At 42.1% G+C, this 13,509-nt stretch overlaps 1 protein-coding gene across 2 annotated transcripts in view; it reads left to right on the top strand.

Annotated features, from left to right (window-relative positions):
- LOC141108365 (histo-blood group ABO system transferase-like) overlaps positions 1–10,729 on the top strand; it is a 150,440-nt gene extending 139,711 nt beyond the window's left edge. For both annotated transcript variants that reach the window (XM_073599924.1, XM_073599922.1), the window contains one exon: positions 7,734–10,729. In XM_073599924.1, the coding sequence (XP_073456025.1) occupies positions 7,734–8,511 (778 nt within the window). In that variant the 3' untranslated portion in view covers positions 8,512–10,729. The remainder of the gene's footprint in view (positions 1–7,733) is intronic.
- Positions 10,730–13,509: the final 2,780 nt, after the last annotated feature.

The following is a 13,509-nucleotide window of genomic DNA, read 5'->3' as shown; positions in this document are numbered from 1 at the left end:
TTAATTTGCTTGCTTTTTGGTAAGCGTGAATTTTATGTGGTGGAGGATCACTGTGAGCTGTGTTTATTTCCAGTCTTCACATACAAGGGAGGAATATTGAGGGGATTTTCTTTGGGACTTTCTTTACTTTTCTTGGAGGATTTCTTGGATTTCTCAATTTATGAACTTTGACATGCACTAATTGATTTTATGTTTTTTATGCATTACATATCACTTATTGTGTATGGTTTAGTGGATTCTTTTATTCCATGGATGTTGGTATCCCTATAGAGGATTTTCTGGATTTCACACTTCACAAACTTTGATATGTATTAATTAATTTTTATGCACTCATACATCCATCATGTTATAGCGCAGTTTTTTTCCTATTTGTCTGTTGTTTTTTGTGTATATCCCTCAGTTAAACTGCTGCTTTTTTGGGGGGTTTTGTGGTATTTTTATGCTTTCCATGTCCTTTGTGGAGATGGTGGAGATGGTGGACATAATGAAGAGGGCCGACTATGACGGGAAGTATGGACCTTACCCCAACCCCAATGTCAGAAAGGCCAAGATCATGGCGAAAGTTGTGAAGAGTCTGCACAGGAATTCTGGGGTACGTCGATCCAAGGTACAACTGAGGAAGTGGTGGTCGGACCTCAAATTAAGGGAGCGCGATCAGTATAGAAGGATCAGGAGAGTGCTGCAAAAAAGTAAGTAGTTGTCCTGTGTTCCTAGTAGGCTTGGATTTTTTTCCTGGGCATTCCCCAGGTTTTGTTGTTATTTGTCCTGTGTTCCTATTCTTTATTTTTATAACTTTAACGCTACTCCATGTGCTTTTCATTACTGTTGTACAGTTTAGTTGTACAGTTTAAAATGGCAACTTTCATGTTCATGGGCACATTATTCGTTCGTAGGAAACATTGTTCGTTCGGCCAATAAAACACCATGTTTTGGCCAGATGCATTTCAATACATTTTTTCTGGCCTACTTCTCTTAAAATTGGCAACTTTCATGTTCATGGGCACATTATTCGTTCGTAGGAAACATTGTTTGTTCGGCCAATAAAACACCATGTTTTGGCCAGATGCATTTCAATACATTTTTTCTGGCCTACTTCTCTTAAAATAATTTTGTTGTCTAGATGGGTTTGTACCTAGAATGAACTGCAAACTAGGTTCTGTGTAAGGAGAGGACACTCAGCAGCTGTTTACACATCTGGACGCTGGAGCACTAGTGTGGGACACCAGAACACCCTTTTTATTAGGGGGCCCACACAGGTGCTCCAGTGTATACTATAGGGGTGACTCCATCTGTGAAGCTTGTACAAAACTGGGAAGTATTGAAGCTTGACAAAGGAAAACAATATTTCTTCATCTTGCAACTCTGCCAAAACAGACAATTGTACCCCACTTCCAAGCAATGTTTCATTATCCTATTTCTGCCATCAAATATCTGTGTGCTAAGTATACTTATTTTTTTTAACATAGGAGAGAATAGACTCGGAGGACACCACTCATCAGAGGAGACAACAGACCCCCCACCTCATGAAGAAGGGGAAATTCCACAAAGCCAACAGTAGGAGGAGGAGGGAGACGTGGTGGAAATTGTCACCACAACAGGTGAGTGTCTGCGACCACAGGCTCAGGTAAGAGATGGATGCCTGCATATTTATAATACATGGTGGTTTTTTTTTCTATATTTTTAGGTGATCATGATGTTGTGGATGAAGGTCATTTCACCATTGAAAGTGCCCAGATCCTGATCGGGGAGATCATGGGGGGTAATAGGGACTTAGAAAACATTAAGCAAAACATCAATGATGTTCAAAACAAAATGAAGGACATCATTGATGTTTTAGGGAGAGTTTAAAACCCCTCGAAATCCCTAATATTGTTGCCTTTTTTTCCTGAAAATTTTTTAGTTATTTTAAAATACATTCTGGAAAAGCCAAATTTTGAAGATGCACACAGTGTGTCAACATGTGCTATCTGCCATCATGGGAGATCAATGTATGTGTTTTGGGGTTGCACCCACAAAACACGTCCCTTGATCCCCCGTGATGGCAGCTAGCACATGTTGACATTCGGCAATTTGTGTGCATCTTCAAAATTTGGCTTTTCCAGGGGTGACTTCACCCCATCTGAACACAATATCAAACACAGTTTATAAATACTCATGTCTGATATTGCCTTCAAGTTCTACAAAAGTTGAACTTTGTAAGTTCCAGATTTGTGTATTTCTTGTTGGTTTTAAACATGCCTGTTTTACCTTAAAAGGACATTTCTACTTTTATTAATGTCACCTATAAATATTTTAGACAACAAACATGTTGGTTTGTTTTAAAAACCTTTTATAAATGCACATGTGATTGTGCTTGTATTAAAAAAGATAGATAATCAACAATGTGTGGCTTCTTCTTTCAATGCTCCTAAACTTTTTTTTCTGGTAAAATTGGTGTTTTCTGTGACAATGGGGGTTATTTCCTAAGGGCTAATGCACTTTGCTCTACAAGTGCAGTTTCAGTGCAGTCTCAAGTGCACTTGTAGTGCAAAGTGTCTTTGCCTTTAGTAAATAACACCCAACAGTGCTTTATAATGTTACACAATCACGCCGTTTTCAGGAATGCTCAAATTTATGTCATGGTCAGCTAAAAGAAACACAAGCAGTAAATGTAAGCAAATGTTTTTGAAGTTAAAAATATTTTTTTATTTTAAAAATGTCTCAGACATTGTCTGGCATATTGATGGCCCCCTACTCGCAAAGTATTCCATGTATCTTAGACGGACCTCGCGGGCACTCAGGGGGGGCAAGCCAGGACGGCCAGCTTCAAGCACCGTCAGGGTTGGTTCATTGAGATTAATTCTGGATTCAGGCCCAACTGAGCCAGCATAGTTCACAGAATTTCTCCTTAAAAAGTTGTGAAGAACACAGCAAGCCAGGATGATGTGATTCAGTTTATACTCCGCCATGTGTATGGGTGTAAGAAATAGGTGGAACCAGCTGGCCATTATTCCAAGCGTGTTCTCCACCACTCTTCGGGCTCTGGCCAGCCGGTAATTAAAAACCCTCTGGCACGGGCTGAGGGTCCTCATAGGGAATGGCCGCATAAGATGGTCCCCCAGCGCAAACGCTTCATCCGCAACAAAGACGAATCGGAGTCCTTCCGCATTGTCTTCTGGAGGTGGCAAGTTCAAGCTGCCATTCTGGAGACACCTGTAGAACTCCGTGTGGGTGATGACTCCACCATCTGACATCCGGCCATTCTTCCCCACATCCACATACAGGAACTTATAAGTAGCTGACACCACTGCCAACATCACAATACTATTGAACCCCTTGTAGTTGTAATAGTATGACCCCGAGTTGGGTGGTGGGACGATGTGGACGTGTTTCCCATCAATTGTCCCTCCGCAGTTAGGAAAGTCCCACCAATGGGCAAAGTGGGATGCCACAGTCTGCCATTCCTGTGGGTTGGAAGGAAACTGTGGAGTCAAACAAGAATGAAAAATTATTCATTTTGCACATAAACATGGAAAGCAGATTAGACACAAACATTATTGGCCAACATCAGTATAACATTTATTTTAGGGAGTATTTAAAGACAAAGGTATAAGGTCCACCTATCAGATTCCTACCCCCCATGGGCCATTTTTAAAATTTTATGGGGGGGGTGTTTTGGACAGGTAACCCTCTCTACTTCATTGAGAGATGAAAGCCGAAATAATGTGTATTACTTTGGCCAGTCCCTCCTTACTTTACACTATTGGCAGCCCACTGGACAGGTAAGAAGTGTCATAATACAAAGATATAAATACACACTGTACACATTTTAGCACATTTTGACATTCTGCTATTAGCTATCAAGACAATAATAGGATACAGAAACTTAAAACAGTACCATTTGAAAGTATTCAGGCAGGGCCTTGTACTACATGCTTTGGGGAATACATCCATAAATCTGACCACAAAAGAGGTGGGTATAAGATAGAGGATTGGTATCAGCTGAGTTAGCAGTTGGGGGGGGAGGGTTCCAGATGATTTTGGGACCCAAAAAAAAAGCCTCTGGCACTCTACCTCAATTTAAAGCACACATCACAGTTTTAAACATTTTAGGGGGTATTTAGGGTAAAGCACTACTACGGAGCTGACAAAATACATTGTTACTACACGAGGTGTATATATGCCCAGGAGTGCATGCTGGGGAGGTAAGTGAAGGCAAATATGTATGAAGGACAAAAAAAAAATTACATATAAATCCAGCTTGCATGAGGACAAAGGGGACATTCACAGCATATTACAATCATGGTAATTAGGGATTGAGGAAAGAAATACAATACATTATCAAACATTAAATACAATAAAATGTGATGTAAAAGGAAAAAATCTTACCTTAATATACTCCTTCTGCAGGACCTGGATGATGGCAGAACAGGTCTCTGGGATAATGATCCCCAGAGCCTGGGGGGAGATGCCTGTCGAGAACTTGAGGTCCTGCAGGCTTCTCCCTGTCACCAAGTACCGCAGGGTGGCGACTAGCCTCTGCTCCAGAGTGATGGCTTGCCTCATGCAGGTATCCTGCCTGCTGATATAGGGGGTCAGCAAAGCCAACAAACGGTGAAATACGGGGTCCGTCATCCAGAGAAAGTTCCTGAAATCATCAGAATTATTCTCACGGACCTCACAGAGCAAAGGCATGTGACAGAACTGGTCACGCTGGAGCAACCAATTCTTGGTCCATGAACTCCTCCTCGCCCTGTTCATGGACTGGGCTTGTGTCAAAGTATGGACTCCAACACCAAGCCCCCGCACAGCACGAACTCTACGATGAGTACGTATACGCAACATGGCGAGAAAACGGTCGGCTGCTCAGAACGAAGTAAAAGAACACACTGAAGAACAGGAAGGCCTGTGAAGAGCGACCTGAAAATCAGTAACAAACGAACAAGAACACAATGACAAGTCAATGGGAACTCGCTGCACACACTAAAGACCAGATACAAACCCACAAGCACAAACTGAACAGCAGAAAATGATCTGAAAACCACGAGTCTGAAAAAGGAGCCCAAAGGGTGCCACACTTGTTACTGAACTGCTCTTTTATAGTCTCGTTGTACGTGGTGTACGTGACCGCGTTCCAGCAACTTTGTGCGACCGTGTGTATGCAAAACAAGTTTGAGCCAACATGCGTCAGAAAAAATCCATGGATTTTGTTGTTGGAATGTCCGATCAATGTCTAATCGTGTGTACGGGGCATAAGTGTTGAATATAATATAGAAGGGTTAAAATCTTTTGCTTATATTATTGTTGTGGGCTGTGTCCCAGCTGGGGAAATTCACCCTCACTATTTGTACTGAAAGAACAGAAAGTGATGGGAAACTTTACAGTTGTCACTGTGACAGGAATAGAAAGAATATCTTTCAATGGGAACACCTTTTCTGGTGATAACTTTTAGGGGATTTTTTCTTCCCTTTGGAAAGATATCTTCTCACTTCCTATTACATCTCTGGGACAGAAAGTGAAGTAAATTCTCCTCAGCAAAAAAAAAAAAAAAAAAAAAACTATTATCTACTCTATTAAAAAAAGCAAAACAAAGAAACATTTTAATTAAATACAGATATATCAAAATATATTTACTGATATTTTATCTTTTCCACTACATATCTAGATTTTTTAGAAGACATAGTGCTAAAAAGATCTTAGTAAGTCTAAAACAATTGCACAATCATATGTTAATGTGCTCAGCCAGATTTAGCAGCTACCAAAACGAGGCCCCAAGATGACCGTAGTGGCCATAGATGTTTCATGGGCTAGAGATGGGCCTCCAAGCACTCCAAGCTTAGGGTAATGCTAGAGGAGTTGTGTACCGAAAGTCACAGTACTGGAGAACAAAGAGTGGAAGTTGTGCAAGGTTTTATAATTGTTCCTTTTCTTCACCAAGAATGCTTATTCTGGATCATAGCATGCTGCCCTGTAATTATTGATTCATTATCTAATCCAACAAAAAGACTGCATTAGAAAATTGTTATGTAATATTTAAAGCCTGCGTGGTCATTTTTACCTACAGGTAAGCCTATAATAAGGTTTACCTGTAGATAAAATGCATATCTCCTAAACATGCACCCTTTAGGATATATTCACCCTGGGTGCAGCCAGTTACGTCACTCTGAAGGTCCGGCATACTTTGCAGGAGTGACGTCATCACAGCTCCAGCCAGAGCGTGCGAACCCAGAAGAAAGAATGATGGAAGATGTCAGCCCTCTCAGCGGTGACAGCACAGCGCTGGAGGGCTTTGTTCCAAGGTGAGTATTTTATAATGTGCTACCGTAGTATGTGATGCGGCTGTTGTAAAGAAAAAAAAAACACCTACAAGGCAATGGCATAATGTGCATCGCATACTAGCACATTATGCCATTGCCTTGTAGGTGGGTTTTTTTTTTTTTTTTACAACAGCCATGGTTTACTACCGCTTTAAGGGCCAGAAAAGGCATGTCTAGTGTAGTTTATTTTATAAACCTTTAATAAAGTTAAGTATTGTCCTCACATAAAAGTAAAAGCAAGTTGGGTATTTAGGAATGTACCTGTGTCAGAGTTTTGCTATTTTTTCCCTTGGTCATCCATTGTGGTCGTCCTTAGTTTGGAAGATGGAGATCCTCTAACTTTTTACAGCATTCATGACTTTTTCTTTTTAACATTAGTGTATTCATTTTAACATGCTTTTAAGCTCTAGCATTTTGCATATTTATTTGTCTTTGAACATTGCAGGTACAGTATACTGAAATACTCTTGGCTGCATCTTTGATTTACAGAAAAAAATATGCATTATATATATGGCTAAATGGTATTGAAGCTACAGTAAACGGTGTAAGATGCACCACACCTACAATGCGCCATACCCGCAATGCACCAAAACAAATATGTGTGAATAGAGACTTAAAGCGGAGTTCTGCTTAAAAAAAAAAAATAAAAGTCAGCAGCTACAAATACTGCAGTTGCTTACTTTTAATAATTGGACACTTACCTGTCCCAGGGTCCAGCGATGTGGGGGAATGAAGCCTCGCTCGTCTACCCCTCTTCTCTGCGGCGCCGACATTGTAACTGTGGGTGCCCGGCTGTGGCTTCACAGCTGGGCACCCACTGCGCATGCGCAAGCCGTGACTGGCCGGGCAATCATCTGGGATGTGAGGGGGAGAGGTGATCTCCCTTACGGTGCCACGGTGCGCCTGGAGGAAGTGGGAGCTGGGACCTCTGGGACCCATTTTGGGTGCAACTCTGCTTTAAAGCATAATTCTGGGGTTTTTTTTTCTTAAAAGATCCCCTGACAGAAGGTAGAATTAAAAAAAACTAGTTCTAGCTTCAATTTTTACTTCTTGTGCTGTACCTGCAGAATTTCCTTTTTGGTTTTAGATTGCCCTTAAGTGATGTAACCTCAGTGCCTTGCACTCACAGTGTAATGATACAGAGAGTGTTGCTGACAACATCATGTCAGAGATCCTCTCCATTTAAGAAGAGGAAGAGGACCCCTTATTTCACATGACCTACAAAAAGACATCTAAAAAAGTATAATACAAATAAATAGCAAAAAACAGCTAAGGACCATCAAAGTGGGTGCGTGGGGGTGTCAGTACAGAATAAGGGCTAATAACATTAATCAATTTGCTATCAATCGGGTAATTGAAATGTCTGTTACAAAGTGCAACCTGTTAAATCTATTTTATACATGTCTGAATGTTAAGATGCATTGACCTGTTTTTCAGGTACACAGTCTTCATCAAGACCTTCATTGAAACTGCTGAACAGTTCTTCATGGTGGGGTATAAAGTCAACTACTATGTGTTTACAGACCGTGTTAATGACATTTCCAACTTCACTCTCCCAGAGGGGAGGCAGCTGGTCATCTTAGAAGTTCCCACTTATAAACGATGGCAGGAAGTGACTATGAGACGCATGGAGATGATCCGTGATCATGCATATCAACGTTTCTACAAAGAAGTGGATTATTTGGTTTGCGTGGATGTAGACATGAGGTTCAGTGACTCCGTTGGGGTGGAAATATTAAGTGATGTGTTTGGCACATTACATCCTGGTTTTTACAATGCACAACGTGGCCATTTCACTTATGAGCGAAGACAGCAGTCAACAGCTTACATTCCTACAGATGAGGGGGATTTCTATTATGCAGGAGGGAATTTTGGCGGTACGGTGGAAGAAGTCTACAAATTAACCAATTTCTGCCATAACGCCATGATGACTGATAAGAACAACAGCCTTGAAGCCATCTGGCATGATGAAAGCTATCTGAATAAGTATTTTCTTTACCACAAGCCAACCAAGATCCTGTCCCCAGAATATCTGTGGGACAATGGCTTTGGTGTTCCACAATTCCTTCAGAGAAGACGGTTTGTTGCTGTTCCCAAAAATTCCAATGCAATTAGGAACAAAAGGGCGTTGCAGGAGAATCCTGGCTACCAAAAAGAAAAAAACCTAAAATTTCATTTGGGAAGTCCATATATTTTCCAACAGTTGGGACTTTAGAAAGATTTTAAAATGCCTGCAATCAAGTAACTTTGAATGCATTTAAAGTTGTTAGAGTAAGATGTTTGTTATTATGTGCATACTCATGAACCTGCTGTTACCACACTCTACTACTGCTTGGAGGAAGGAATGCTGGCTGTGGGAGTAGCACCTTTGCCTTGTGGGAGCAGGGGTACTGTAAAACCTTAAATTGAAATTGCAGCTTACACCTAACTAGACTTAAAACTGTCCCCTCCCCCTCTTAACACCTATGCTAACTAATATGTGTACGAAAGATGTATACTGTATACCTACCTATTTTCATGCCACGCCGATCCAGTCACATGATAAGGCTCCCCTGTGTCAGCCAGTGTGGCTTTAGGGGAGAGACGGCAGTGTCCACAACAGGTGAGCCATTGATGTCTATGGGTGATGTCACCACTCCAGACTTTATTAGTTGCTGTCAGAGGCCTCTCTCCTCATCCCTGCAGCCATTGTTGGCTAACACAGCGAAGATCACATGACACATCACAGAGCGGCCTAAAAATAGGTAAGTATATACATCCTTCTTACACAGGTTAGTTAGCATAGATGTTAGGAGGGGGAGGGGACAGTTTTTATGGCTGGTTGGGTGTAAGCTGCAATTCCACTTTAACCACTTCCCACCGGGAGGATGTCCATGGATGTCCCCCGGTTATAGTGGTTATACTAGAATGATGCTTGCACCTACAGGCATCATTCCGATATGTTTGTTTTTCTCTTCTCTTCACTATAGGATTCATCAACTTACGGTCCTTTAACTTATAATAAAAACACAACACTGCGTGACATGGATTTAAACAGCCACAACAGCCCTTTTATTTAACAAATTAATAAACAACAGACAAAAACAATTTTAACACCAGGAGGGGGTCTTTAAATCCCATTTTGAATTATTACCGACCATGTCCTCAGCCATGCCCCATCCGGCTCGAAGACGTTGCAACTTCCACATTTTGACTTTCCCCCAGGGGACCTAGCTCCTGGGAGAACCACCAACAGCCAACCAGGTGGGAGCGCCATACCCTAGATGGGCCCCCAATTCTTCTACAATCTGGTAAATCCTTGACCGCCCAAAAAGACCCCCTGACCCGCCACGTGAGCCTGATTGACACCTTACTCAAGCGAGTCCCTCCAGGCCTGAAGAGTCCTCTGCACCCCTTCCTGTAATCTCAAAAACCAGAAATCCATGCCCACGGCATGTGAACACCATCATCCCTCCAATAGCGAATGGTCAGGTCCTCCAGATCCTGATGGCGAACCACCAAGCCCCCGAGATGAGACAGAAAGTGTCCTATCTCCCTGTTGGCTTTAATCCTGGCCTTATTTAAGCGCTCAACAGAGCGAGCATGACGCCAATTGTGTCGGGCCACTATGTCCGACCACACGATGACTATACCAGGGAAATCACGCATCAAGCACAAAATGTCAAATTTTACATCTCTGACAAGGTCCCTGGCAGCCCGAATCCCCATGTCATTCCCTCCCACGGAGAGCACCAGAACATCAGCAGGCCTGTCAATTTTTGAAAAATAATGAAAGTCAGGATGCCTCTAATGCCCAGCCATTTACAGACCGCTTCACTCCACGGAACCCTGAGTTATCTCCCTTTGGGATGTGCATCCGCTCTGATTTCCCCCCCAGAAGATGTAAGAGTCTCCCAAAATATCCACACCAGGCCCTGTGGAAAACCTGTAATAAGAAAAAACAAAGCAAAAATGTAGAGCCAAAGAAAAACACCCAAAAAAACAAGTACAGAACAATGAACAACATTACAGCATGTGTGGGCGGACATAAATTTTAAAACAGTCAGACTCCCACCTTCCTATACGTTTCACCACCTGCTGACTCAATCCCCAGCGAGCCGCCTCCATAGCTGCCCCCACTCTGAAGGAGTGAGTATTAAACTGGGTAGCTTTCCTGCCAACCTCAACCAAACAGCGATAGAAAATAGCCACAAACTGAAAACGTGACAGGGATGATCCATCCACATACAGCAAAAAAGGCACCTGCACTCCCTCCCAGATCTGCACGAAATGCTGTACAGCAAGAACCGGACACACCATCCCCAGAAGCACTTTGAACAACGTCATGGCAACACCCCGGCCCAGCTGATCAGTCTTTGATATGCTGATATGAACCTGGACACTGTCAGCAGCGACCTGTACATCTGAAAACATCAACCCACCCACACACACCCTGCTTGTTTTTGCTCACTAACTCCCCAATCCGCAGAGCCCCAAAAAGGCCAAGGCAAAAGCCGCCATAAACAGCTGCACCTCATAAAGGGAGGTACTACCCCTGGGCAAGAGCCCTACCAGCTCCTGGAGCAGCTCAAATGACACCGGGCACCTGGTATCTGGTACCACACATCCGCGCCGAAACCCTGTTGCACCATGCAGTCTTTTGTAACGTCATGCAGGCCCTCTAGCTTGAAAAGGAAAGCTAGAGCAGCCAACCTCCAGTTCATTTTGGATACAGATGCGCACATGGAGAACTCTATCATATACAAAAGCAGGGAAAGTCTGTCTTGATCTGAAGAGCAACCCCCAATGGAACTTACGCAGCAAGCACACTAGGGATGGGCTATCTGTTCGAGTTGAAAATGAGTTCGACTCGAACATTGGCTGTTCGCCCAACAGCGAACAATTTGGGGTGTTCGCGGCATATTCGAAAAGCCGTGGAACACCCTTTAAAATTACATGGGAGAAATCTAAACTGCTAATTTTAAAGGTTAATATGCAAGTTATTGTCATAAAAAGTTATAAAAAAGGTTTTTGATAAGGCGGGACTTTGAGTGAAGCACACGGATGCAGTAAAAAAAAAGAATTAAGAAGTGGTTTATTAATTGAGTCAATTTTTTAGAATATAAGTTGAGAGTACATTACATATAGTATGTCATTGTTTCAAGATAGATCATCGCATATAGGTACAATATCATATCTAATTATAAAACAGTATTTTACAGATACACAGGTCACGTAATAACATGATTAATTGTATTGTAGGAATACTCATAAAAGTAGCTTGCGCATTAAAGCGTCGATAGAAATATTAGTTAAGATAAGATAAGTAGGAAAAATAATATTAAAAACTTGTATCTAGACTCTAATAGAAAATGTAAAGACAGTATTTTACAGTTGCACGGGTCACATAAGGGCGTGATTAATTGCAGTGTAGATAATACTGAAACCAGAAAAAGGATGCATTAAAGCATCACATTAAGAAAAAAGGAGAACTTATACTTGGTGAAGAGGAGCGGCCATAGTGAGTTCATAAATGGGTGGTTGTAACGGTAGTTGTTAGCTCTACGCGTTTCGGGACCTTTAAGTCACTCGTCAGGAGCAAGACCGTAATAATCATCTAAAAAAATAAAAATAATAATAGGGACATTATGATAATCTGAGAAATGAGTGGGCAAATGCAGAAAATGTGAAACGGACTTTTGACAGACTTCCGAAGGACTTTTTAACGAACGGACTTGCCTACACACGATCACACCAAAGTCCGACGGATTCGTATGTGATGACGTACACCGGACTAAAATAAGGAAGTTGATAGCCAGTAGCCAATAGCTGCCCTAGCGTCGGTTTTTGTCCGTCGGACTAGCATAGAGACGAGCAGATTTCTGGGTCCGGCGGATTTACGACGTAAAGATTTGAAGCATGTTCCAAATCCAAAGTCCGTCAGATTTTCAACTGGAAAAGTCCGCTGAAGGTCCGAAGAAGCCCATACGCGATCGGATTGTCCGCCGGACTCGGTCCGTCGGACCAGTCTGGTTGAAAAGTCCGACCATGTGTACACTGCATAAAGGAAAAAAAAGTCATTTAAAAGTGCTAGCACTAGTGCCAGCTATTAATGAATTGTCGGTCCCGACAATACACATAAAAGTCATTGAAAAATAAAGAAATAAAAATCCGTGGGGATCCCCCAAAATTCCATTACCAGGCCCTGGTATGGATATTAAGGAATTTTGGGGGATCCCCACGGATTTTTATTTCTTTATTTTTCAATGACTTTTATGTGTATTGTCGGGACAATACAGTGCTAGCACTTTTAAATGACTTTTTTTCCTTTATGCAGTGTACACATGGTCGGACTTTTCGACCGGACTGGTCCGACGAACTGAGTCCGGCGGACAATCCGATCGCGTATGGGCTTCATCGGATCTTCAGCGGCCTTTTTCAGTTGAAAATCTGACGGACTTTAGATTTGGAACATGCTTCAAATATTTACGTCGTAAATCCGCCGGACCCAGAAATTTGCTCGTCTCTATGCTAGTCTGACGGACAAAAACCGACGCTAGGACAGCTATTGGCTACTGGCTATCAACTTCCTTATTTTAGTCCGGTGTACATCATCACATATGAATCCGTCGGACTTTGGTGTGATCGTGTGTAGGCAAGTCCGTTCGTTGAAAAGTCCGTCGGAAGTCCGTTGAAAGTCCGTCGGAAAGTCCGTCTGACCAGTCCGGTCGAAAAGTCTGCCCGTGTGTACGCGGCTTTAGAAATGTCATTTTGCTCTCGGACTGTTATAAACACAGGAAACATGCGCTACTTTACAGGCATACTACAGACACCCCCCAGGTACAAAATTTAAAGTGTATACAAAAAATTTGCGCCAACTCCCACGAAATAGAGCAGCCAACACAACAACTTGACCCGTGTAAATATGTAAGGAAATAAATAAAGTGTGGCGCTAGTGGTGATAACTTTTTAGAAATAGTGTTAACCCTATAACATAAATAGAAATGTACAATCCTCAGGTGTGTACAAAAAAGAAGAAGAAGGGGGGGTTTTAAAGTAATATTTCACTTTTATTGTTTCAATTTAAGCATTAATAAAATCACTGCTCCCGAAAAAACGGCTGTTTTTAAAACTTTTTTTTGCATTTGTACATGTCCCCTGGGGTAGGACCCAGGTCCCCAAACACTTTTAATGACAATAACTTGCATATGAACCTTTAAAATTAGCAGTTTAG

Source organism: Aquarana catesbeiana, linkage group LG09 (genome assembly GCF_042186555.1).
Source record: "Aquarana catesbeiana isolate 2022-GZ linkage group LG09, ASM4218655v1, whole genome shotgun sequence".
Lineage (NCBI taxonomy): Eukaryota > Metazoa > Chordata > Amphibia > Anura > Ranidae > Aquarana > Aquarana catesbeiana.
The sequence above is the reverse complement of the archived record's forward strand: the minus strand, read 5'-3'. Positions and strand labels throughout refer to the sequence as shown.